This window comes from Ciconia boyciana, chromosome 2 (assembly GCF_034638445.1).
Source record: "Ciconia boyciana chromosome 2, ASM3463844v1, whole genome shotgun sequence".
Taxonomy (NCBI): domain Eukaryota; kingdom Metazoa; phylum Chordata; class Aves; order Ciconiiformes; family Ciconiidae; genus Ciconia; species Ciconia boyciana.
The window spans coordinates 157,368,840-157,396,437 of record NC_132935.1 but is presented as its reverse complement, the minus strand read 5'-3'; the positions used below and the strand labels follow the sequence as shown (position 1 = coordinate 157,396,437).

Genomic DNA, 27,598 nt, shown 5'->3' with positions numbered 1-27,598 from the left:
ACTAAAGCACTAATCCTGTTTAATTCTTCTTATGATCAGTATTTCAATATTGTATCCAGCATTGGATATGGGAGCTTAAAATTTCAAACTTTTCTTCATAAATGGGTAACTGAATAAAACCATTTTGAGTGGTGCCTAGTTTTCAGACACGGAGTATCCTCACTTCCTTTTGTACTAAGGTTTTACTAGGATCTGTAGGTAGCTGAAATCTTTAGAGAAAGTACCCTTTATCTAAGTCACTGAATATGGACTTGAGTGCCCATGTTTGCATATCTGGCCCAATGTTTTTGACCATATTCTAATTTTAGTCATTAAGGCCTTGTGTAGGTGGCAACTTTATAAACATCTAAATGATTCATAAAAAACCAATCATTTTGTTGATCACAAAAACCAAGACTCACTTAAAAAATCTGTTTTGCATTAATTGTTCCAAAAATAAAGTACTAGTAAATATGTTGTCCTTTTTTTCTGAACCAAAGGTCTGATCATGACTCATGTAAATCAACTGCACATGACCAAAATGAACAGCATATTCATCTTTATTCATTGCTGCAACTGGATTACTATGCAATGCCGTAGTATATATTGCCCTTTACAACCATAGATGTGAAAAGCCTTTGTTTTATTATTGTTATTGAAACACATGTATAAACAATAGCTCCACTGGCAGTTTTGGAGGCCAACACTACTGGCTTGAAGTACTGGCAACACTGGTTGAGCCTGAAAATAGGTCAGGCCTTCCTTTCACTGTGTCACCTTCATCTGCTTCCACAGAAGATCTTTTGGCCTTGATAACATACCAGAAACTGATGATATTTTGTTTGGTGATTGGAATTCTCATAGGTGTTCTTGACAGAACACAACTGAAAATGCTGCATTCCTTATCAGACAAAAGACCATACTAGGAAAAGGAACTGCATGGCTCGATGTAGGCATTTGTTACGAGTTTGGAAGACTAAAACAATCAGCCTTCATCAGAAAACACTGACTGTCAAGTGAAGATCGTGGAAGTATAAAGGCAGTCAACATTGATTTGAAACTAGCTGGTATTTTAAGGTACAAAATCTTCACCTCAGGGAATATATTTTAATTTGAACAAGTGTTCTGGGCCACACCTTATGATGAAGCTACTCCAGATTTACCTTGTTATGACCAAGAGATTTTTTTTTTAAACTTAGTCAAGTATTAAAGCACCTGTTTTACTTCTGGGCATTGCATAAAGGGACCAATGCAGCCAGTGTTCAGGTACTAACAAACCACGTCAAAGAGTTGTAAGTATTCCTTCTGTATGCAGGAAGGGCAGTGGCTGATCTGTGTTGCATAATGCAGATTTCTGTGAAAGCTTTTCTGCATAAAACAGGTACAGCACTTTAACAGTTTTTTCACAGTCCTGTGTTTTCTTTTGTGTAGAAAGTAAATGAAGGAAAGTACAGGAGTTACGAGGAGTTCAAAGCAGATGCTCAGCTGCTTCTACACAACACAGTGATTTTCTATGGAGGTAAAGTACTACATTTACTACTGGCTTTATTCGATTTATCTTTATCTGTAGGAAACTCACAAGTTCAGGATTGAATTTGGTATTAGATAATCTTAAGTGTGGATGAGGTCATTTGAGAGCCCTTAAAAATCAAAGTAAGCTGCAAAGAGGACTTTGCAGGGTCTTTTCTGGCCCACCTACTACACAACTATTTTCATCCTCTCTGGCTAAACCTGTTAGTGGGAATTTGCACCTTTGCCATCCTGTTTCTTCTGCAGCCTAAGTCATAAGTCAGTCTATACTGCAGATTTCTGCCAGGATACATATGTTGTTCTAGGGTGGAAAGAGGTCTGATCTCTGATGTACTGTGTCAGCAGAAACATGTACTATAGACACATTTTTCACTTGTGGGCAATGTCTGCCATATTGTGACAGCAACTGTAGCTATATCCACACTAGAATTGTCCTGCTGGTGCAGTGTGTGGAGGTACAGCCATCAGAGAAGCTGTCAGCCACTGGGAGGGTAATAAGTGACTATTTGATATGGTGGGACACTCTGATTGGAAGTGGAAAAACACCACCACTGCATCCAGAAGCTATAGCCAGGTCCTGTAACAAGGTTCTCCAGAGCCTTCATTTCAGGAAGGATGTGGTTCTCCCCTGCAGACACGGCCCACATCAGGGAAACTGGGAGGAGGGTGGGACCAGTCTATTTGCAGCATCAGAAGATCCACTTTGTCATTGGTAGGGAGAAATATGAATCTGCTAATAGAGAAATACACAGGTGTAAAGAGAAACGCATGGTGATAAATAGTCTGTGAAGCATTACTCTGAGCAGAAATACTTATGTGATTGTACCTGTGTTCCTGTCAAGTGGTGATAGCAGAGGGCCATGTTTTAGGACAATTGCAGTGTGTCATTAAGACACTAGCAGAGAAAAAAAATGGATCCATATTAAGAGTAGCCCTGTCTCCCTGCTGCTGCTCCTCAGATGTGTACTTGTATTGTTCAGTTTAAAAGTTCCCAACAGTATTTTTGCATATAAATATGAAAGATAAAACAAATATAGAACTGATGATTGTTAGAAAATTTTAAATGGAAGGGTTATCCAAGTGACTAAATTATGTTTTGTATTCTCAAGCAAGACAATTATAGCATGAAAGTCATAGCAATGACAGCTGCAAATCTTTGTGAGCACTATGATCATACTGTGATTGTTCATACCATTTATTTTTAATTTATAGCGGACAGTGAACAAGCTGATATAGCGAGGATGCTTTACAAAGACACATGTCATGAAGTAAGTATTACCAAGTAACCAAGATGTAGACAAGATACTTGATTTTTAATTCAGAATCTAGGAAAATTATTCTTCTTATTACAAAAATAAAAAGGGTGTGAAGTTTGTTATAAATTTTCGTCTAACTTTCTAACAACTGATTCAGAATTCCTTTTACCTTTTTTTTTTTTTTTTTTTTTGCAACTAGACTATCATTTGGGAAATACCGATATTCAAATTTTAGTTTTGAAAATAATCATGTAATACATAGTTGGACTAGAAATGATTTTACTTGCTAATATAAATTGAACCTGAGGTGAGATTCCTACCCAATTCTGTAACTGGCATTGAAACATTTCTCAACATTCAGAGGAGACCAAAAAATAAAGCTAGGGGAGCTGTCACACTTTCTCCATTTGTACAGTTGAATTACTTCTTTCAGAATGTACTTTAAATATTTGATGAATTTGAAGAACTATTCTTTGCATTTTAGCTATAATAAATCATTAAGAGTTGAATAAGTCTCCTCCCTCTGCCTTGTTTTTCTAAAACACGAATAACATTTCTGCAGCTTGTCTTTCATCCACTCTCAGCTCACCTCAGTTTCACACCTCTAGTTTGCACAAACAGAAGTAACTCCACCAAATTAGCAAGCAGGGCTGAAAAATTTTACTGCTTAAGAGAGAGGGATACTACTGAAGTCACATAAATAGGATTTTTTGGGCTTATTTACCTTTTTTTGTTTTTCAGCTGGATGAACTGCAGCTTTGCAAGAACTGTTTCTATTTGTCAAACGCGCGACCTGACAATTGGTTCTGCTATCCTTGTGTATGTTGCTGACACAGATTTTTATTTGTTTGCTTTTCTGTATAAAAGCCTGCAGTTTTGGTGTCATTAATGCATTGAATATTCCATTTCAGTAGGCTTGTTTCAAAAGCATGATTCAGACTTTGTAAGCCTAGATATTTTACACAAGTGAAATGTTGATTGAAGTTCAAAGCTGTAACAATATAGGTTATAAAACTTGGTTATCAGCCAGTTACAACAGTCTCACAAGAAAATAAGGAGCTTACAGAAATAAAACTTTGCTCCTGGATGAAGCTATAAAGACAAGTTTAATTTTTAGGCTGCTTAAGATCTCTGTTTTCAATACACAGTTACACCCTTTTCAGACTCTGTATTTTTTTTACTTTGATCCAGCAATACATCTAACAGGGAAATATGTATTGTAAGAAGATAAAAATTAAAATAGCACTACACATAAACAGCAACCATATTCTTAAGATACTAGCATAGTATTACAGCAAAATATTTGTGGGAGATATCAATATAATACTTCATATCCAGTAATAAATACAATATTTTTTCCAGATACCTAATCACGAGTTAGTTTGGGCCAAAATGAAAGGCTTTGGGTTTTGGCCAGCCAAAGTCATGCAGAAAGAGGACAATCAAGTTGATGTTCGCTTTTTTGGCCATCACCACCAAAGGTAATTTATTAATTCCATGTGCTGCTTTTTACAAACAATACTTAAAAGAATTTATCTCATCTATCACATTGTAAATCCTGGATCAGCTAGTTGCCAACATTAGAAAGACTGAGTACTTTGCCATAATTGTTTCAGAAAATTTAAAGCTCAGTCTAACACATCCAAAGTTGCCAAATGGCTGAGATTCCCTTTCCACAGTTGCTATAGGGATGTTACTTAATGTAATTTTAATTAAAGAAAGCAAGTGAACTTCAACTGTTTCTTCAAATCAGTAGCAGCCTGCTAATGCAGGCCAAGGTGAAAATTGGACAGAAATGTACTCTTACTACCAGCAGTATTGACTTTATGCAATTTTCTCTTCTGAGCAGGCACATTGCAATTTTGTGTTTTAGTAACATAATATACATCTAAAATGTGTCTGTCTCACTGCTAGAACATTGACAGAGCTCCTGCTGTGAGCCAGTTTGCAGTTTCAGAGAATAACTCTTTGCATTGGAAACTTCACTCTTAGAGATGAGCTGCTTCTTCCATCTCCAGTTGTTTGTTGAGCATTTGGGGAGGGTTATAGTAGTGTTAGTACAGTGGATGTACTGATTGTTTTTGCTGTTTGATTTATGTGCCTATAATGTGAGGAGAGGAGACATTTGCAAGGTAATTCATGGTTGTTGCGAAGGTAGTATATTTTGGTGCATCCCAAAAGGGCCTAGACAATTCAGTAACAGTGTTTTATGAGGCTGTTTATTTAAGTTGCTTTAGTGTAACTTGCATAGTATATAATATGTTTTCATTTGTTACATGAACTACCAAGATTTTCTAACAGGCATAAAGTGGATAAAAGATCTTTATTTGTGTCTCAATCACAGAATGATTTACCTTGAATCTGTTTGCAGATACAGCTTATCTCATTAGTAGTTTTTGCATTAAGTTCACACAGCTTCAAACTATTTAATAAAGTAACATGACACTTGTGGGATGAGGTGCTTGCAACTTCTTAAACGTGTGCCGATAGAAAAGGCAAAATACATTTTACTAGAGTGCCATTGCTTACTCACTGTGCTGGACTTAGACAAAAGGCCAAATTCCTGGTTGGCATAAATTAGCATTGTTTCTTTTACTTCATTGAAATGAAATTTATATTGCAAGAATTGAGAATCTGTCCGCAGACATTTAATTTGTTACAGTGTATACTCTGTTATGTACATGTGCATGGCAGTGACTCTTTTTCTTTAATGTCCAGTGTTGCTTGGTATAACCTTTCAAAATGTCAAGAGCTGCCCATCTAACTCTATGAGGACTCTCTGAAAATATTTCAGAGGACAAAGTACCTTTGGAACCAAGTCACTGGCATGAATTCAGTCCAAAAGAGCATGACAGTCCCCACATGAGTTCAGTCCTGATAGACAGGGGCCCAAACTACAAAATGTCTCTATTCGAGGTGATAATTTGGTACATTCCTTGACAGTTTTAGCAAAGAGGTCAATGGCTAAATTGGATTAGCTTATGAACCTTCAGTAAAGATATTTCTGTGTCTGACTCAGGGCATTTAGCAAGAGAGCAGGTAGGAGATGTGACTGCTGGTGGTGCTGGGGGAGGTTTGTGGCTCATGAAAAATGAAAGACTTTCAGCCATAGCACCCACACCTAACAAGTGCTTATAATAACACAAACGTCTAACAGTATGCAGTCGGGTTTTTTTCAAATGTGTTGAATATACAAAAATTTTGAGTAAAAAGGAATTGTCAGTGATTGGCCACTGTGAAAAACTGCTTTTGAAGTCAGTTTCTCAGGTCAAGATCCTTCACCTGTATTTAATGTTTCTGAACCTGTCTGTACTGTGTATTCAAAAGGGCCTGGATCCCCTCTGAAAACATTCAAGATATCACAGTTAACATCCATCGGCTGCATGTGAAACGCAGTATGGGGTGGAAGAAGGCCTGTGATGAGCTGGAACTGCACCAGCGTTTTCTTCGTGAGGGGAGATTCTGGAAATCAAAGAATGAGGATAAAGGGGAAGAGGAGGCAGAGTCGAGTATCTCTTCCACCAGCAATGAGCAGGTGAGTGCTGCCACAATGTTAGCAATCAGGGCAATTTATTAAAGGGTACAAAGATGACATATTTTTGATTAATCTACTGTCTGCAGTTTTGTGGTGACAAAAAGAGGATTGAAAGGCTTATTTTCCCTATGTTTTGTGGCTCAGTAATAGCAAGAATATAGAGTTTTCCTCTTTCCTCAGTTTCTTGGATGACCTCTGGAAAGTTTTAAAATGTTTGTCACCTACAGCACCTTGATGAGACAGACCAAGATTTCTAAAGTTAAATAGGAATGTTCAAGTTAAATGTCATGGATATCAGATAGACTGCAACACTGCCTTCTTGGACTCCCATCAAGGGACAGCACTGTAGCTGTTCAGCCTTTTCACAGCTGGAGTATTTTCACTTTGGACTGTATTCTGCGTTACAGATCCCTGAGTAACACCAACCATGACATTTTCAGCAAGTCCAACTAAAGTTAGGTGCAAACGTTGCACTTGAGGACCACGTGACCAGCAACTGATTAAAGTAATTAAAAATAATTCTGCAAAACAAGAAAAACAATATTGCTTTAACAAAGGTGAAAAGCACAAAGGGCCAAGATACAAAACTTTGCATTGCTATATGGAAATTCCCTTATCACAGCTGAACCTTGCTAGTCATTCATTGTCCAAGAGGGTGTTATATATTCACTATTACTGACTTTGGCAGTAAGATTTTCATAGCTTGCAGGATGCTTCTGTGTATTTTTGGCAGCCGTTTCCCTGGCACCATCTTTTTTCCTCATTTAAAACCACTATCCTCTCTCTAAGTCTGTATTTAAAAAAATCAGTGTGTTTTGCTCCTCTTCCTTTTCCCTTTTGTCAAACAGGTCTATCATCCAATTTGTAGCTGAAAACTTAAAGCTTATAAAACTGGATGTTGCTTTAAGGGGATGCTCCTTATCAAAGTGGTTTTAGGTTTTTTTAGCCTGGTTTGCTTAGCTAACCCTTTGTAGTCCCTTTATTTAATGTCATGTAACAACATATGATGAAACAGGAAAATGGTCACAAATAGTATTTATGAAAGGTAACAGAAGCATTTTCCCAGTTTTTCAGAAGTGTCAGTCATAAGGTTTACAGTGTACATTTGCATATTTTCTGTTCCACCCCAGCTGTTCATTCTTCACTTGGTTAGTACTTATACCTGTTTCACTGGTTTCCCAGATACAGTTTCCCCAGATACAGAGTAGCCATCAAACTCAGTGCTCTGCAGTGATCTGCAGTATCCTGTCACTAACACTAGCTGGTACTGGATGCTTCAAACACAGGAGTAAGAACTTTGCTGTAAGCCATTGTAAGATAATATACCATCCACTTAGATCTCACCCTTGTTTCTGTTGCTGGAGATTGGCTTTTATTCTCAAGCATGAAGTTTCATACCCCTCCAAGCATACAGTTATAATCAATTATAGCAAGTCTGGATAATCTTAGTATCTTTACCTATATACATTATCTTCATAATTATTGCTGTTTTCTGGCTTCCAACAAGATCTGCTGCCTAATTATGGGTCACTGATGTCAGAATATTCCAGAAAAGAAGTGTTTGAACTTGTGTGTAAAATGAAGAAAAGACAGGTTAAGGGTATTTTAGCAAATACATATTGAATGTTAGAACTTGTTCATGAATTTTGTTCCTTCATGCAATCATAATGGTCAGTGATAATGTGGAAAGTTTATTGCATGCAATTCTCATTTAAGAACATTATTCAAATTTCTATTTGCTAAATTAAATAATTGCAAATAATCACAAATGAAAGGTACATCAGTCATGTTGCAATGAATGCTACTTATATGAACTGGTTTTGGAACGAGTCAATATGCTTTTCTTAATGTTCACAGCTGAAGGTTACTCAGGAACCAAGAGCAAAGAAAGGACGACGTAACCAGAGTATGGAACTCAAGAAAGAAGTAAGTAACCTCAATTACCATGTTCGTAGAGATAGGAAAGTACAAAAAGTCTGAAATGTTAATAGACACTCCTTCAATTTCTTTCACCTTTTACTGATTTTACAGTATTAATCTTGGAAGTTCCAGCCCCATAGCTTGGTCCTCCTTGCTAACAAACATAATTGTACCTTCCACATGCAAGGCACTAGTGTCATCGTGGTAATATTCTGTATCATGAATAAATCAACAGTCAGCTTACAACATTATTTGTTTAATGACAAATTCAGGCTAGTTAGTAAGTGTATAAACAGCAGAAATTAGAAAGTATTTTGCACGATCAAGAATATTAAGTTTATAAAATGTCATATCCACCTTCGTCCGTGGAACTTCCTTGTTTATCCAACTTGCACGCTGAATGATCGTATAACCAAGGGACTGTATTATTATGCTTGTACACAAGGGGGCAGTTACTGAGACAGCCATAAATCTCATCTTTCCTAACTTTTGAGTACTTTTTCCTGGCCTTGTTTCAGCTGCATGTTGAACACTGAGAAAAAGTTGCACATATGCACAGTCCTTGGAAGAGGACTCAGGACTCTATTACAGAGGAGGGTTCAGGTATTTTAGCACCAGAGTTATGTGGGATGGCCCTGGTGCCTGAAATACAGACATTGCTGCTCCTAATATCTGGGTGCCTGCCTCCCCATACTGCAGGAGGCACCTTCATCGATGGAGGCAGTGACACACAGTTTGTGTTCCCTGGGGCACAAACTATATTTGAGTGCAAAATAGGGAGACTACAGTTTAGGATGTCTTGTCATTTTTATTGTGTTTTCTGTCAAGCAAATGCTGTAATTTGCTTCGTATATTTATGTCTTAACATTTGCCTTCTTAGCTCTGCTCATATTTGATCAGTGATCCAGAAGTCAATCACAGTGACCTATTAGAGAGTAATTGGTTGCAAAAGAGAATACACAGTCAGCCTTTTGATTGGTGTGAGCAGCGCCCCATCCCAGAGACAGGCACTAAGTCCAGTCCTGAGCAAGTCTGGTGTTACAAGGACTGAGTGCTTTGTCTGTACATTGATAAATGAGCTTTAAAAAAATCTAAGTTAAAAAAAACCAAATAGTGTTCATCTGTGTCTTCAGATACTTCAAATACCAATAAGAGTTTGCAGGGATATTACTTCTATCTGTTCTAAAGAGCTGGAGCAATTGGTGTTACAGTGTAATAACATAGGCAGCTAAATTCAGTACAGTACACTACAGTAACTATGATTTCTTTCTTGATAATTGTGTAATTACAGAAAGCTTCTGTGGTCATCCAAGTCTAGTTCTGTATTATTGGAAGCAAGACTTAGATGCTCATTAGCCTTTCATCTTCAAAGCACCTTTGAAGTACTAATCAATCTTTGCAGCAGTTCTATGAAATCAGTGGAATATTACAGACTCCAGTGGAGCCTGTTGGGCCAGAGTAAGCCCAGAGTTTGCCAAAACAAGTCAGGCACCTTGGCCACGCAGCTACAGTCTCTTCAAGGAGGATGGTAGGGGGAAAAAATCTATAGCAACCCTTTAGTAATCCCAAGGCATCTGCAGTGATTCAGCATAGGCTCTAATGTTGGTCATACTTTTTGGGAAGTGAGGCTGGTGAGTGTGGCATTCTGATGCCATACGTGTGCTTCCTTCTGGAGGGCTCCTAGCTGATGTCAGAAAAGCCTGACCAAAGAGCCTAGCCACTGTCATGCTGGTTTTCCTCAGGGATCCCACATGCCATTAGCACTAAAGGTCTTCAGCAAACACCTTTCACATTTATTGCGCTGGCATTAGTCATGTAACATTTTTTCTCCAGGGGGAACTGAAAGTTAACTTGTTCTTTTTTGATATCTGGATTTACAAGTTTGTTCTTTCTCTGTAGGAGCCAGAACCTGAAACTGAAGCAGTAAGTTCAAGCCAGGAAATTCCCACAATGCCTCAGCCCATTGAAAAAGTTTCAGTCTCAACTCAGACCAAGAAGTTAAGTGCCTCTTCTCCAAAAATGCTGCATCGGAGCACCCAGACCAGTAACGATGGAGTGTGTCAGAACATGTGCCATGACAAATACACCAAAATCTTTAATGATTTTAAGGACAGGATGAAAGCTGATCACAAAAGAGAAACTGAGCGAGTTGTGCGAGAGGCAGTTGAAAAGGTAACACTTGTCGAACACCACCTACACTCTGGTTTGAGGAGAGGAGGAGTGTGGATTTTTTTCACATTCTTCTCTATTTTTGTAACTTCCACCTTTAAGAAAATGAATAAAAAACCCTTTCCAAAGAGACCATATAAAAATAGTCTTCATTATTGCTTTTTAGACCATTTCTGTACCAACAGACCTTAATTTAAACAGAAAACTCCTGCTTTTTTTGATTCTTGTCCAGTGAAATCAGTTTGTGATCCAAAAATGAAACTAATTGTTCATTCATGAGTATCCGTTTCCAAAGCCTTTGTCTCCATTGTCAAGTGTGGTTGTAAACAATGGCATTGTTTAAATGCTATTCATAAATAATTATTCTTTTGTCAGTCTTCTGGCCTAAACATTAAATAGATTAGCTGAAATTTGTTTGAATTTTCTTAATCTAATGATAACCTGTTTAAAATTCAGTATCTAAGCCTCGGCTGGTCACCTTTGGCTGGAGAGAGCAGGACAATTCAGAGGATGATTTGTCTAACCTCTCTTAAGTACCTGTCTTAAGACAAGATGAATTTCCTTCTGGATGAAGGACTATGGAATGAACCTAGGGAGTTTAAGTGTTAATCCTGTAGGATTAAGACACCAAACTTTTAGATAACTGAGCGAGGGTAAAGGAATCCCACCAACAACGGATACTAAAAGTAACCTCTTACTGAACTCAGGGATGTTCTATTTTGTATTTTCCATTGTACCCTTGCTGTAGATTTATATGCAGTTGTAGATTTGGAAAAGACAAAATCTTTGTCTAAGATAAATTCATAAATTTGTAAACTGATCATTGACAAAATATACATGGAACCTATTTAGCTGTTTTTGTAGATGCCTAGCAGAATAGCAATATGGTGACATTTTTATTTTGAATGTTTCTTATGGGATGGAAGTTTTGTTATAACTCTAAAAGAGAGAACTTTTTGTTCTCTAAATAGGAGAAATGTCTAATTATATGACCTCCACCCACATCAGTAATAGAGGTTTAAAGAGTAGAGGTTTAAAGAAGATACTTTTATTCCAATAGCCATCCACTGACTTGTTTTGCTGACTTTCTTATGGCAGCTGCGTACAGAGATGGAAGAAGAGAAAAGGCAGGCTGTAAATAAAGCTGTGGCCAACGCACAAGGAGAGATGGACAGAAAATGTAAGCAGGTAAAGGAGAAGTGCAAAGAAGAATTTTTAGAAGAAATTAAGAAGCTAGCAGGCCAGCACAAGCAACTGATTTCCCAGACCAAGAAGAAGCAGTGGGTAAGTGTCAAAAATTTATTACAAGAGAATAAGTGGCAATGTATAATGCATACTGCAGGCCAATTGAAGGTGATTTCTTCCTTACTTTTAACTGTACCACTCTTTCACTGGTCTTTCAGCTTGAATGTTTTCTCCTTCATATTACTGCTTTCAAATTTTCTTAACCTCCAAATTTCAACTCCAAGTTCTGATTACTTCCCATCTTAATTATGTAGTGTTAACAGCACCATCTTCATGAGTCCAATCAGACGTTAGTATCAAAATATTTTTTTCTAAATGCAGTTTTACTCCATATAAGACATGTTTTGCATTAAGTTCACACTCCTTTGATTTCAAGGCCCCAGAGGGTACAATATCTGTCTGCATCAATTTGGATTCCCCTGCTAATAATGCTGGTAGTGATATCCTTTTGGCCTTTTCCTCTCCTAGCTTTTTCTGTAGCTCTTTTGTGTTCTTTTATATTTAAGACATGACTTTCTGAAATATACTTCCCTCCCTTGTTCAGTCCTTAAGCCCAAATCTGCAGCATTGCCTACAAAAAACATGTTTGTATGCCCTTTAGAAAAGTGAAAACAGACATCTAACTTACCATTCTATTACATGCTGCAAACTTTTCCCTGTTTTTGTCTGGTTTGTGTCTCGTGTTTTCTTTTCAAGCCAGAAGTGTGTTCTCCCACATGGCTGTACAGCATCTACTCAAACGTCGCAAGTACTATAATACTGTGCTGCTAACCTGTAACAGAGTACGGGTGGAAGCTGTTACACTGAGGAGCAGTGAGCCTGGCACACATACAGACTTTGCTATTTCTTTGCTAATTTTCATAGAACAAAGAAATGAAAGCTATCGTTCAGGAAATCACACTGCACTGGAATAGCTATCTATAACATACAGTAGGGAGGGTACAAGATTTTCTGCTCGCCTCCTTTTGAGCTTTGATTTTGCCAGATGCGGCTGAGAAGCGTGCGGGTGCCTTGCCACAAGATGGCACGCTGATCTGAGCAGCGATGGAGAGCCGCCATCCCACTGCCACTGCCGCCCGGGGACAGCCAGCCCTGGCTCCGTCCCGCAGCTCCTGTTTGTCTTCCGCTGTAAAGGGCTGTTTGTTTATGTTCAGCCTCATTAGTCCTTGTTCTTACAGATGAAACGATGGTCCCTGCAGAGAAAACTCTGCTCTGTAGAAGAGTGAAATAAATACTAAGGCGAGACAATCGGTTGCTGACTATCACAGTTACGAGTTCGCGTTTTTGTAAAGAGAAGAATTACTTCAAATGCCAGAGTTCCTGTAGAGTCTTCATTTCTGTTCCTAGTAGAGGTTTTACTGTGGGCGTTACAATACTGCAGTGCTTGGGTCTCTGTCAGTTAGAAAATTCCCCCCTGTCTACCTGTCTCTTCAGACCAGAGAAGTTATTTAGGTCTCCGACTTCATCAATTTACTGTATTTAATGAGTCACCAGCTGCTGGTGTCTGCATGCATGCTTTTGCCTGTGGCACTTGAGAGGGAAATTGAATTGCCTTTGCCCACTATAGAACTATGTCAAATTAGCTCTCTTCTGGCAAAAGTTAAGAGTGCACATGTGAACTGTTGCCACCATTCAGCTGATATGCAGTAACTCAATCACAGTAACTTGATTGTGAGTCTGGACTCTTAGCTATAGCTGCTTTTTTGGTGTTTTTGAAGGCAGACTTTATGAAAGAGACTCCGAGACTTACTTTCATCTGCTCCAGGGTGCCTTTACCATATCCTTTAGCCTAATCAGAGAGTGCCCTGGTACCACTTCATTGCATCTTATGATCATGTGCAATAAAGCCTCTTTCTGAGCAAGACAATTAAGGATATAAAGAGTATTTGACAATCTTGCCCATTTCTGTGGCCCCAGAACTATCTGTCAGTCACCACCTTAAATGAAGGCATCATACAGGCAGCTGGTTTGCATGTGGTAGGAGAGGGAGGATAAGGATAAACACCTTTGCATTCAAGCTGATGGATCTGCCTGCCAACACACAGCCTCAGGCAGCTGGAGTTGGTCCAATTACACAACTCCCCAGTGATTTTTCCTTCAGTGGTACTAATGACAGTCCCTGGTGTGTAGTACTGCTCTTGTATGCTGCTATTATAATGATACCTCCTTACCAAAATCTCATGTAATTAACACACATACTAAATGAATTTTGGTGGCTTTGCTTTTTAATTAGAAGCAGAGACCTCTGGTTTTGCGTAATGCAGATGTCTAGGCTTGGGAATACAGCTGCTATTATTCATGCTATATTTGTTTTTTTCTCATACCTAAAAAAAAAAATCCAGTCAGGATGAAGGGATTGTTTTGCTGGTGGTGTACAGGCACATGAGAAGATGTGCTCCCAGCCCTCAGGGTCCTAACGCATAGTTACACAGCAACATTTTCTGTTGGTCTGACTGGTCACAGGCCCCTTGGCTTAACGCAATTTCATTTTTGTACCTCCAGAAAATTTGGTTTTAATACAGATACCTCAAGTAAATAGCAAACGAAAGGAAGAAATGTAAAGGCAAGGGTAATGATCATGAGATTATGCAGTTTGGTAGCCTCCAGAATACAGGCTAGAGTGCCAGTCTTGACAATGTTGCTTTTTTAATTTCTCCCAGTTCTTTTATTTGCATATAAACCTCATGTAAATTGGTGCATAGTTCATTTTTAAAGATAATTTTTAACTTCTGTCTCTTTCAATTATATTTACACGTATATTTATACTAACTTGCAACAGGTTGTTTTTAAGTGAATGAGCATTGTCTGTGATGTGTACTGCCTGAAACAAAAACCCAAGTGATTGATAACGTTTAGAAAGAGGAAAATACAAAGAAAAGAGGAGGCCTGAGGCCAGCTGGCATTTTGCCTTCTCTGCCACATGTGCTGGTACCAGCTTAGACGACACTATTTTCCTTTTGTAAGTGGAGATTTACATCCCACACTTATGGCCAGCATATGTAAAGGGAGGTGCAGGACCCACAGATCAGTTGTCCTCTCCTGTCTTAGCTTTTTTTGATCTCTCCAAGCAAGCAGATGTGAAGCTGGTCTCTGGGCTGAGGCCCATGCTGTATGTAATGGAGAGACACAGCTGTTCCCTGCACCTTTCCAGCGGATGATCCTAATGGCTCCCACAGGCTTGCGGGCAGCCAGCAACATGAAAAACCAGGAAAACAGCTCTCAAGAGGACACTTGTTTGCAGACATTTCTACAAATAAACTTCCCTGGAGCGAAGTTATGAAAGGAAAATGGAGAGGTTCCCTTCTCATGCAGCTAGGGCAGTCCCTTTATTGCTGATGTAAATAAATAGTTATCTGTTTAGCCAATGTACATGTCGCCTTTCCTGGACCTGTCTTTTGATTGTGTATAGGGTTGTTGTGTTTTTGTTTTGTTTTAAGGCAGTTGGGTTTGTTTTCTTTGTAATTCTCTGTTTTATTAACAATGCTGTAGCTAGACAGGACATAAAAAGTAAATTGTGTGTTATTCTGTGGTTTGATAGCAGCCTGCACAGACTGTGTGATATCCCTCCCTCTGTTCCGTGTCATGCAATAAGCATTTCAGACTGGATTCATAAAGATACTCTCGGATTTTTGAGCAGACCAAATTCAGAAAGACAAGTCTGAGCTCATTAGAACCTGGCTTTCAAGGGCGCTGAGCATAAGTGGTTCCTTTAGCAGCAATGCCACCCTACTTTACAGGATTTTGTCAGAATGATAGTTAATGCTTTTGCAGCACTCCCTTAAGGGGTATAAAACCACCTGGAGACAGGGCACATTGCCCGTCTGGGTGCCATACCTCCTTGTTGACCACCCGTAGTGTTGACTAGCATGTTGATTCCCTTTTTTTAGTTCCTCAGAGGCCACAGGGTTATTTTCCAGGTAGCTCTTCCAGCTACCAGGAAACCTGGGACGCTCTGTGTGTTCCGGGGTAGAAATCCTCTTTGCTGCAGCACTCCCCAGAACCAAGTATTTCTGCAGAAATCACAGGCTGTGCAGCATCTCTTTCTTTCAGTTTTGTGCCGTTCTGGCAGGCATGACAAGGGGCAAGAGCCCATGTAGCCATCCTGTGTACAACAGGCCTTCTCTGGTTTCTGGAAGACTTGAAGGAAAAGGCACTTTCTTGCTCTTCTCAGTAGCGCTGATGTAGCATGAGGTTTTCTTTTCACAAGATTGCAGCACTGTCTGGCAGTCAGCAAACCCTATGACAGTAGCCTCCTTGCAGACCTACCCTAAACGGGCTATAACAGACCGCTTGGTAATGAATTATTCTTTTCTGCAGCGATGTTATTGTTGTGACTTTTTGAGATTTTCCGAAGCCAAAAGCATCTTCTCCAGCAACCTCTGGGCAGGTCAGGCTTGAAAAGAAACCTCAGAAACGCTGATTTTCAAGCTTGCGCAGAACCTGTTTATGCCAGAAGTGCCTGTTTATTTATCGTAGCTTTTAAGACATAGATCAGGGTTCTATTATACAAATGTAGGGTGAAAGATGGTTCCTGCACTGCGTGGCTGAAAAATGTCAGTCCACTGCCCTGAGAGATGGGTTTTCTTAAATGAGAGATGATTTTTTCAAAAACAATAGTCCCAAATCCGGAAAATATGAAACCGTTGTGCAGATTTGCTAAAGATTGCTGCTTTGCTCAGCACGTGTGAAAAACACCCCCTGCCTCTGGATGCCCCAAGCATAAATAAAGGAGAAGTACTGCTCTGCATGTGCCGGTGCAGCCATGAGCAGGTGAGAACACTTGTGCGTCCGTAAGGAGGGATCCTGCGAGGGTGGTAATCTTGTCTCGTTTCTTCTCTCCAGTGCTACAACTGTGAAGAGGAGGCCATGTACCACTGCTGCTGGAACACTTCCTACTGCTCCATCAAGTGTCAGCAGGAGCACTGGCATGCTGAACACAAACGTACCTGCCGCAGAAAAAGATGAAAGAGTTATTCCTCCCCTAGAAAACCACCCCGATGATTGCTATTCTCAGACACAGCGGTTTTTGTTTCCAAGAAGCCAAAATTGTTTAGAATTTGCTTCCCATTTTGCACCAGCCTTTAAACACTTTTCGTAAAAGAATTTTTGCACAGTAATTTCAATCTTCTGTTTAATGCTCCTCCAAAATTTTGTCAGCAAAATGAATTTAACATCTGTGGGAGCAGGTTACTTTAAATAATTTTAAACTAGAGGATTTGTTGCATTTTCAGCAAATTTTAAAACATTTTTAGGTTTTACAGAGATTTTAATCTTTAAAAACAGCAGATCTAAAAATAAAAAAAATCATGCAAGTTTAACAAAAGGAACGTTTAAAAACTAGATCTGAATGTAAGAAGTATAGAACTGTTTCAGAAAAACGAAGCATACTACCTTGATGTAACATTTATTTCTTAACCTTGTTGAGCTGGTTTTGTTCAGCTTAATTTTACTGTTTAAAGGCATTATCTATTGGTTATACCAGTGGGTACATGATTGAATTTAGGGAACAGGGTTGACACAGCAGGTGCTAGTCCTGCGTATTTTTTCTTAAATATTTCCCAACTGTGTTTTATTTTCATTATTTCTTTTCAATATATAACTTTTATAACAAAATATTAGCTTTGATCTTGTAGTTTAAAATCACAGGGAACTGGGGTAATCTTTTACTGAGCTGGATCTTAGAGAAAAATGAATATTTAAATTTTGAAGTTTGCACATTTCATCTTTGTCCTAACATGAGTGCTTGTAACAAGAATAAGAAAAGCCAAAAAACAAAAAAAACAACTACCTTTATTCATACACGGAATTATGAGGCATACAAATTTCTTTATTGCGCCCCCCTTCAGCCTCCCCAATCCAACGTCATTTGACTGCCTATGATCTGGTGTCACCTGGTCCATTGTAACTTGATAATAAAAGGAGAAAAAGCACTTAAGTTTCACAGAAGCCGTTATGTTTGTAGTAATGGGTCATTGCCTAATAATGAGCTCCATCACTGTACTCAGAATGAAGAATATTGCATGTTAATTTTCTTGTATTAAAGATGCCGTGATTTGTAAAAAGTCTGTATTTTGCGGAATGTCTGGATTACGAAGCATTACCAATAGGAATGGATCGATAGTTGAAAAATGATTTTCTTTTTGTTTGTTTTATATATAGATATATGAATTGCATCCATGTTCAGAGACAATTTTTTAAATAGATGTAAAGCTTACTTAAATAGCTTTTCTTTTAAAGTGTCTCCGCATTTTAGTTTCTTTCAAAGATTGGTCTTAGACTGAGTCATATGCCCATTAATCATCCAGCTATTTTTTGAGAAGTTAGAGGAATAATTTGTAAATATTTATTTAGATCTTTGATATTTATTGAAAGCAATTACATGATGGAACGATGGAAGCTGAAGAATCAGGAGGAAAGCCTTTAAAAAAGTTTTCTCTAGGATTTGTCAGGGTCATTGTAAAGATGAAAATATAACTAAGACTTCTGTGAACTACCACTGAAATCCTGATCTTTTTTACTTACAGTGGTGATATAAGTTAATTGACTAGATACTGCCAAATAATGCCCAATATGTTGCAGAAATTAAGTGGTAAGTTGATTGGAAAAAATAGTAAGTAGATGGTAACTTGTATTACCACAGCTACATTATTGCCTGATAAATGTGTAATTAACTTTTGTCGCCTCTGTGTTGTGACTGTAAAACACTTCACAACTAAAAATCAATCTTGTTTGATTACTTTACAAGTTCCAAAACTTCGATCCACCCCTATGAAAGCAAGTTATTGTGGAAATATTTTTGGTGTAAAATCATTCCAGAATATGTAATATTTAACTGATAGCTGCATGAAAGTAAGATTCGTGTTACTTTGGCTTTTTTGTCTCTGTTGACACGGTTGCACATTTCCAAGTTACTACAGCGTGAAAACTGTGTGTTTTAAAGAAAAAAAACAAAACAAAAAAAAAAAGATTGTGGCCTGGTTTTGTATAAGTTTTAGGTAAAATTACAATTGATTGTTTTAGGAATCATGATTTAAAATTAATTTTTCTGCAAATCATAAAGCTATATTAAAGTGTTGAGCTTAGCCACTATGCACATTGTAATTATTCATTGTGGCTGTCCAGTTTATGATGCATTCTGGCATTTTGTAAGCTGCTCTGACTAGCAATATATAGAGTCATTTAATGTGTTAACATTGGTTAATAAATGTATTTAAAAAAAAAACCTCACTGAAAGTCTCTGTGTTGATTTTGGCCCGTTGTCCTCCCGTCCTTGGGTGGGCATGCATGAGGCTGCTATTTTTACTTGTCCTCACCTAGAAAGGTGAGGGGCTGCGGGTGGGGGAGCTGTGCCTGCACTCGCAGGGACCTTGCTCCCGACGCGAGGTGAGCTGGCAGATCCGTGCAAGGGCTTGAGCATTTAACGTGGCTTTCGGCACCACAAGTGAATCTTTTCAGGGCCAGCATCCTCTGAGGGCTGTGTCCGTCACGTTCTGGTTTTAATGCCAGGTCCTGCGCTGCCGGCAGCCAGGGTGGGGCTCACAGCCCCCTTCTCCCTGTGCTTCCTCTCACCAGCTGTCCCGCTCTGCCTCCTCCCTAACCCCGTCACCAGCCTTGAGCCTGCGCCTCTTACATGTTTTATTAATAAAACCATTTTATCTGGCAGGACTGAGAGGACCCTGTGAATCCAGCTCCAGCCTGAACACGGCAGCGTTTCTCTTACAAACGCAGCCCTGAGAAGCAGTCTCTCTCACTTATTTTGGGGGTCGGGACTTGCTGCCGGCGAGGTGCCCGAGGGAGCCGAGGTCCCATGCTGGTGCTGCTGTCACGGTCACGTCCCACAGCTGCCCCCAAGAGCAAGGGCCATCTGGGGACGAGCCACAGGCAGGGCGGGTTGTCCTGGAGCCCCATCGTGACTTCAGGGCTGCAGGAGGGACACTGGGAATTGGTTTCTCTGTGGCAATTAAGAATTTCCCTGTGGGAAACTAAGACCTGGCAAGACCTGCCAGTCCCAGGGGAAAAAAAACAAAACAAAACATATATTTAAAATATTTAAAGAACCCTCAAAAGTCTCTTTTATTATTTTACTATCCAAACTTTTCTGTTCTTACATGAGTCATAGCATTTTACCCAAGACTGCAAATTTTATTCATTCATCTTGATGAAACTCGATTAAATACAAATAACCAGCATAGCACACGTATTGCAAATGACTCATTCATGCTCAATCAAGCCAGCAAAGCAGGATCAGGAAGAAGCCGTGTCCACCTCGAGCTCCCTTTCCTGGGTCTTCTCCCCTTTCGATGACTGTGGTCGGTCTCCAAGCACAGCACCGCTCACCAGCACCCCACTGGCAGAAATCCCCGGTGGAAACGCTCCCCCCGTCCCCTCCCCACCTGCATTTGCCTGTTCAGGTGTCACCAGTGGGGACCACCCAGTATCGGGACCACACAGGTTAAATGCTTTGGAAGTGCCACGGCAGCTTCCCACCCCCACCGCTTAACACGGGTCTTCTATGCCCTGCCATACCATAAGGGCTATACCTTAGTGCTCCTAGAGCATCAGTCTTAAAGACATTATTTGGCTTTTTATTGGTGGCTTTAACTTTTTTTTTTAATCATTGTTATTGTTGACTTCTTCTTCTTCTTCTTATTATTATTATTATTATTATTATTACTATTATATAATTTGAACTCTGGCTATTACTTTATTTTAATAAGGAAGAGCACTGGTTTCTGCCTCCTGCTTCCTTTAGGTGGAGTGAGCTGCCCAGCTCAGATCTTAAATGACTGAGTATGTGAAATATGTTTGGGATTTGTTACCAGTAGTTAGGGGTTACCCAGCCAATTTTAGCCTCACCGAGTGAGAGGACAGATGCGATCTGTCCATATGCTTTCCACATGCTTTCATAAATCAAATGGGGTGGGGGGGTATCAAAACCAGAAAGGCCTTGTTCTTGCATTGTTTCATGTTAAGGAAATTCAATTGCAAGTGGAAAGGTCCATCCATTTGTGAGAATAATAGAGTATTTTTGGTTTTAAGTGGGAGATGTTACAGCTAATGTAAAAGGAAAAAAACCAACTATCTTGGACCTTCCAAAACCCTGAAAAAAATTGTCATATTTTATCTTAATAAAACCTATTTCCAGACATCAAAAAGCTCAAAAGTACGCTAGATTCTGAGTAACGCTCTTTAAAAAAGAAATGCTGGGTTGCTAAAGGTTCAAAATTGTAAAATCAGAAAAAGAAAGAGAACCCAGAGAAAATTACCTCTAAATGGTCCCTCCTGCTCCCCATGGCCATGCCTGCCCTGGGACCTCTCCAGCCCTGTGGCCCTGGAGCCAGTAGTGAAGTGCAGAAAGAGGCCTTCAGGCATGGCAAAGAGTGACGGAGGGGCTGAAATTAAACACAGTGTCTGCTTTGCAGATAGTTTTTACATAGAAGGGGTCTAATAATTGAAGATAATACAGAAGAAAAGCCGAGCGAGTGAGCCCGGGCCATGCTGAAAGGCAGTGATGTGTTTGTTTACGAAGCCACCGGCCAGTTTCTGTTAACTCGCTGGAAGTGAAAACTAAGCTGGCGTAAAGCTTCAATGGAAATAGGACTTGCCCCAGAGAGGTACCTAAAAATAAACTTGAGTTCTGCATAGTGAAGACACTGTGAAGCTGGTTATACAAAATGCTTTACTAGTGTATGGAAAAGGACTTCTGCAGCAGAAAACAATGTTTATTAATAAAGCCAGAGCACTATTTTATTTTTTAACTACTTCGTTAACGGGAAAAGTATCTTTCGCAGCAGCCACTGCAGGTGGCTCAGGACCCCGCTTGCTGCCACGCGAGGTCTCTGCCGCTCCTCCGCTCGTGCTCCATGGAAGAGTGTGTGGGAGCCAGCTCTGCGTGGGGCTGGGGCTGAGCCACCGTCCCACCGCGCCTGGCCACAGCAATGCGCTCCTGTCCCTTGTAACGGGGCCTTCAAGGTGAAAAATGGCTTCATTTAAAGCAAAAAGGGAATCGGTGCCTTGCACACAGCAGCTCTCGAAGCCCCTGTCACCAGGAAAGAGGGTTTTGCCGGCTGTGGGCCACCCACGCACGCCTGGGCTGGTCAGGGCACCCCGTTAACTGTCCTCGTTAGGAGGAATAAGTGCCGTTTCCAGGCGAGAGAGCTGTGCGGGTCTGGCGTGCTCTCAGGAGGGAGCAAAATGAGGCGTCCAAAGCCCCGCGGCACGGGCAGCGCGGCGCAGGCGGGGACCTGCTCTGCTGCTGCTCAGCCCCACCAAGGAGCAACACCGGCTCCTTCCCGAAGAAAAAACACAGCCAGAAACTGCCACGTGTGGTTTATGCACTAGAGAGAGAATGCCTTTGGCTGACACACCACTTGACCGAGTGACAGAGCCTTTCCCTGTCTTTTCACAAGTCCGTAAAGACCATGAGTGCCAGAAAGCCTGTTATTTTTCCCCTGAAGAAAACGAAAGATGTGCAACTCAGTAATGCAATTGCTTGTTGATTTTTCGTGCAGACTCTGGAGCCAGCAACATTTTAACTCTGGGTTCCCTGATGTCAGCGGCCGCCACGGCAGTGAGCAAGCTGCTCCGTGCTGACCGAGCCGTTGGGAGCCGGTGCTGGATGCTGAGCCGGAGCCCAGGACCACTCACCCTCTCCCACCAGCAGCATGGCCGCTGCCTCTCTCTGCAATATTTGGATGGGTGCAACGGCTGTGCTTGCAAAAAAAAGACCCCAAGCTTTGGTGTTTGTATTTCACTCCAGTCGGTGGGGTGACGTTGGGTTTTCAGGGCCCAGAAGGGGAGCAGGAGGCAGCTGACACAGCCGGGTCTGGGTGCTGGGTCTGTCCCGCGGTGCCACAGCGATGCAATGGCACTGCCACCGGCTCCAGCCGAGAAAGGTCTGAGACACCTCAAGCTCTGCCTGGTGCGGGAGCCTCCTTTCGAAAGCCAATGACAATAACAAGCATCAACTGCTGCGGGAAAGGCCCTTGCAGGGGAAGAGCAGCCGGGAATTCAAGTTTAAGCGCTACCGGCCTCCCCGAACTCCTCCCCAGCCTGGCACAACCCAGCCTGGCACCCTTTTGCCCTCGCAAGCTGCCTGGTACGGCCCAGCCGGCGCCTGCACCCTCCCTGACCAAGGGCACGCCATGGCTGCTGACACGGCAGTCCCCGGATCAACTGAGGCGTTACACCTGCTCACGCCTCCATATTTTTGAGGCCATATATATATATATATAATCAGTGCCGCCACCTCCCTTCCCCTGAAACCCTGCTGGCTGCTGTGACCAACGTGCCTCAGGGAAAGCCTCACCACGGTGCCCTCGCAGCCACGCAGCCAGCCCCTCACCCCCTCGGACGAGCCCCGTCTCCCGGCAGGGGTTCCTCCCCGGCACGACACCCGTGCCCAATGCTTTCTTTTTAGCAGAAGGCTCCCGGGGGGTACGCTCTCTGTACAGAATTAGCTGCAGAGATATAACCTATTTACAGGCTTTTCTGATAACAGCTCGTTCAGAATTTGCCGATTCTTCACCTCATCTTGATCTCTGGTCAGGACCTCCATGGGCAGAGGGAGTGTTTCCATCACTCTCACCCACTGCAATCACCATTTGGTGCAGCAAAGCAGTGTCTGGAGATCCCTGTCCCACAACAGCCCTTGGTTTTATTTAAAAAAAAAAAAAAAAAGGCTGAATTTTGATTTAGAAAAATGTTTCTACACGTCAGTGCTCAGCACCTCAGAGCAGAAATTGTTGTGACATTTTTATGGTGGTTTGAGGTCCTCCAGCTTGTTGACTGATTGAGTACCCAAGCCTTGAGAGCTCCTGGAGCCTGGAGGAGCTTTGCTAAACGGCAGCTGCTACGGCTGAAATTCAAAGCAATGTGTCAGCAGCATTCGGAGGAAGATGAGGAGGCAGAGGAGCAAGAGAAGGAGGCAGCAGAGGAAGAGGAGGAGGAAGAGGAGGGCCATTTTCATTTGCCCATCTAGAAGTTGCAGTAGGAAGACGGGGTGGCAATTTGAAGACGGGGTGGCAGGTGAAATCTGTCCTTTTGCATGTTGGCACCATAGATCTTTTTAATAACGTCACTTTACGACACAACGGCAGTCACTGGGGACTCTGCTTGGGCAGGACGCGTAGCTCAGCTGTAGGGTTCGGGAGACCCATCAGGACATTCCTGAGCATCTTGTACATGGGCCAACTCTATAATCTCTATTAACATGACTTCACTAGGGCTGACCGGATCCAGAACTGGATCCAAAGGAGTAACCATGGGATTGGGGGCAGGGGAGGGATCTTTTTTTGCTTTGGCTTTCTTACTTTTTTATTTTTCTTAGCAACCTTCTAAGCCATGGTTCGGTTGGCTTGGTCCTGTGTTCAGAGCAGGAATGCTCCTGTGCAAAGGCATCACAAAGGGCAAGGGAAGTTCTCCAAAGGCTTTTTGTGGAGCAAACACTGCCCTGAAGGGAATTTCAGCCAAATTTCTTACCATTTACTGAACTCAAGTTCATCACACAATCACATCCCTAAGACCTCAAAGGCTGTGTGTGACTCCATTGGTGCCGCAAAGCGGAGCTCCTCGCGTCACTCGTCCCCCATGGGGCACGCCGGGATGGGGGAGCTCCTCCAGCCTGCCCTTCCCCCATGGACTGGGGTGCAGGGGATCAGCTCCGCGTCAGCCGAGCACGACCGATCGTGCCAAACTTCAGGAGAGCCCTCCGAGATGCTTGTCTACTTCCTAACGGGACCCATACGGGCCTGGAGAGGAAGCTGTGTAACTCCTGCCGCTCTTTAAGGGCCCTAATGAAAATGCTCTGCCTTTGAGATAGAGTCAATCCATATTCAAAACCAAAGCCAAGTGTGTGCTCAGGGATTTGTTTTTTGTTTGTTTGTTTTTTAAATAGTATGACTTGAAGTGCAGGTCTGCACTGAGCAAGTGCTCTCAACATGTCCTCTAATTATTAGCCTTCCTGTGGCTCAGCATTTCCAAATCAAAACTGGATAAATAGAACAAATATATTTTACCTAAAAGTAAGTCAAACTGCCAACAAGACCAATTGTAACTGGCCTTTCTGGTTGCTTTTGCCGACACTTACACTTTGTCTTGGACACTTCGTCTTGTCATGTCTCGGACTGACACTTTGCATCCTGACTGTGTCTCTCTCCTGCAGCTGCGCTGGCTTTATTGTGCTGGAGTAATAAATGGTGCTGTTAGTTGTAAGTAAAGTGCAATGGAAGTGCACGTGTCTGTGTGCATGCACAGCAAAAACGCAGTCGCACTGTTTTCACAGTGAAGCTACGGCCCTGTTATGTGATCCACTGGAAATGGGAGCATTTTAACTAACATTTTCATTTAGGAAAATCTGGGTTTTGTTAGAAAATTTTCAAAATTGAGTGATCTCTAATAGTAATTTTATTATGGCTTAAAACAGCAGTTAAAAGCCTCTTGTTCTGTTAAAAGGCTTTGCCCCGAGATGAAAAAATACTTCCATCCTTCGAATGAAAAAATAATTATAGCTGAGACCACACTTCATTTGCTTTTTTCTTTCTCTTTACTAACCAAAAACCCGTAAGAGGAGGGAAGGGAAGAACTTAAACATTCAGTTTTTGCTGGCCCTACACCCTGGACTGGCAGGGTGGGCTGTGGGCTTCCACGACCGCGGATGCCCAGCGCCTGCCCCTGCAACACGGAGGCATCTTCGGGCTGCGCATCTCCATCGCTGCCCCGGGCGGGCAGCGAACCTGGGCTGAGCCGCCGCGGCTGCAGCGCGGCCACGCCGGGCACGTGCAGGGCTGCCAGCCCCTGCAGATGCACACAAGCCCCTGCAGATGCACACAAGCGTGTGGTGTGTCCTCACCCCGCTGTGCAGCTGTGTGCGGTGGGGAGAGAAGGGGGCACACAAAAAAAATCCTCCTGTGGACTTCAGGAAAGTATCTGAAACCAAATGTTTGTGAGAGGCATCCTAGAAATGTTACTGAGCACGTGTGTCTGCAATGGAAAGTTGAACTCCCTTGTATCTGCTCGGCCACGAACTTCCTTTGGGCAGTTATTGGCTTAAATTCTCATCTTCCCCTGCTCTGTGAATACTCGCCATGCCATACTCCCCTCTTGACCTTGCTTCGTGGAAACATTATTTTCTTCTTGCATGCAGCTGCTTTTCTTACCCTAGTCTTCTCTCAGCACTTCCCTGCTTCAGTCCTGCCTTCTCCCTGGTACAGACCTGGGTTTGGTTTTTTTTTTTTTTTGGTTTCCTGAACCTTTTGGGTTAGGATAACCTCTGTCCTTGTCTTGCACCACGTCTGTCCTCCTACCTCCATACATTTCTTCTCTTGGGTCTTATCCCAAAGCCCCTCGGCTGAGTTAGATGATAGTCTCAATTGCTTGACCCTTACCTCCACACGCACAATCTTTTTTCTGGCCTTATCTCCCTTCTACACCAAAAGCTCTTCCTAAACCTGCCCTTCATTTATGGCTTCCTCCACTGGTGTCCTCCCCAGCAGCGATGGCTCAGTGCAGCTCTTGGCTCAGTGCCTCTTCCCGGCACCGCCAAACCTTTCCCACACGCTGCCACTCACATGTGGAAGCCCTTCCCTGTCGTGGTGCTTCCCCGGCATCGTCCCCTCCTGCAGAGCTCTCCACAGCACACTCCCTTGCGTGAAGCCTATCATCGTCGATCTACCAAAGCATGAAATTAAAGCAAGATCAACTTTGTGCCTTTAGGATTAGCCCATTAACTGGCCATTGATATATAAAATTTTGCACTAATTTTTAAAATTATTATTAGTTGTCTTGTGGGATCCCTGGGCAAAGACTTTGGTGTTTTTTCCCCTGGGTGGATCACAGAGAAGACAATAGGGCTTTGGCGTTGAAGAAATCTTGTCCATGAAGACCAGAAAGAAGTCTAAGAGTGCTCGTGGTACTGGTTTTGACTGGTGTGATGCAGTGTGACCTGCTCAGGGTCATCAATCCATGGCTGATCTTAAAAGCCATGCAGTTCCCAGCATCAGGATGCATGCCAAGAATTACAGAAATGAGCTGATGCTGGTTTGCTGGGTAAGAAAGGGAGAGCCGCTCTTTCAAAGATATTGACCTCAGTGAGGTACAGCACAAATGAGGCAAGCCTTGAGAGCATTTTCAGACCAGCTTTAGCTGATACCCCTCAAAAGAGAACAGAAAAACCCTTGAAAGGAAAGCCTGTTTATCTAAGTCATGGTAAGGTGAGTGAGAGCTTTTGGGAAGGTGGGCTGCCAAGTGAAGCACTCCAGATACCAAAAAATAGCTCAGGTTGAACTTCTAAATTTTATCCCCAAATGAAATTATTAATTTCTACTTTCAGAATGTAGAATCTGGTTTTCCTCTTCAAATCTCAGCCAGTTTTAAGCAAAAACTTCTTCTATTAAAACAAACAAACAAACAAACAATTAATTCAAAATCAGGGTTGGCTCTTACCCTGGGGACAGTGGGTCCATCCCCACTGGGATGATCTTTCTGGGCTTTCCCTCTCCCCGCACTGCCCGGGCAGCCGTGGCCCACGCCAGCGCCCAGCCCAGGCTCCCAAAACGGCCTGCGCGCCCCGTGCAGAAGCCACAGCCACAGCAGGGATCTGTGTCCCCAGGGCTGCAGAGGGCTCTGCGACCGCCCAGGCTGACTGCAGGAAGCTGTGCTGGAGAAAGGGAGAAGTTCCCCCAAACCCGGCTCCCCTGCGATTTCATTCACGAGGTGACTGGTGAGAATTTGTTGTTGATCTCTGTGCATGTCCCTCCCTCCCCACCTTGTATGATAATGCTGCATAAAGCAAATTTTTGTGTTGAAAAACACACAAAAAAAGCTGCAAGGTCTTTTATCAAGCTTTTTTCCAGTTCTTACCTTGTTAGCATGAACCTGATAATGAATAAATTATACTGTTCTTATTGCGCACAAAATTATTCTTCTAACCCTACTACATTTTTTTTTGTTGCGATTCCCCAGCAGC

The 27,598-nt window shown here is 41.9% G+C and overlaps 1 protein-coding gene across 8 annotated transcripts in view; it reads left to right on the top strand.

The window, feature by feature from the left end:
* Positions 1-18,819, top strand: part of ZMYND11 (zinc finger MYND-type containing 11) — a 116,164-nt gene extending 97,345 nt beyond the window's left edge. For all 8 annotated transcript variants that reach the window (XM_072854685.1, XM_072854684.1, XM_072854683.1 and 5 more), the window contains 9 exons: positions 1,411-1,498; positions 2,722-2,777; positions 3,507-3,584; positions 4,128-4,246; positions 6,093-6,300; positions 8,158-8,226; positions 10,120-10,392; positions 11,488-11,673; positions 16,477-18,819. In XM_072854685.1, coding sequence (XP_072710786.1) covers positions 1,411-1,498; positions 2,722-2,777; positions 3,507-3,584; positions 4,128-4,246; positions 6,093-6,300; positions 8,158-8,226; positions 10,120-10,392; positions 11,488-11,673; positions 16,477-16,599 — 1,200 coding nt within the window. In that variant the 3' untranslated portion in view covers positions 16,600-18,819. The remainder of the gene's footprint in view (positions 1-1,410; positions 1,499-2,721; positions 2,778-3,506; positions 3,585-4,127; positions 4,247-6,092; positions 6,301-8,157; positions 8,227-10,119; positions 10,393-11,487; positions 11,674-16,476) is intronic.
* Positions 18,820-27,598: the final 8,779 nt, after the last annotated feature.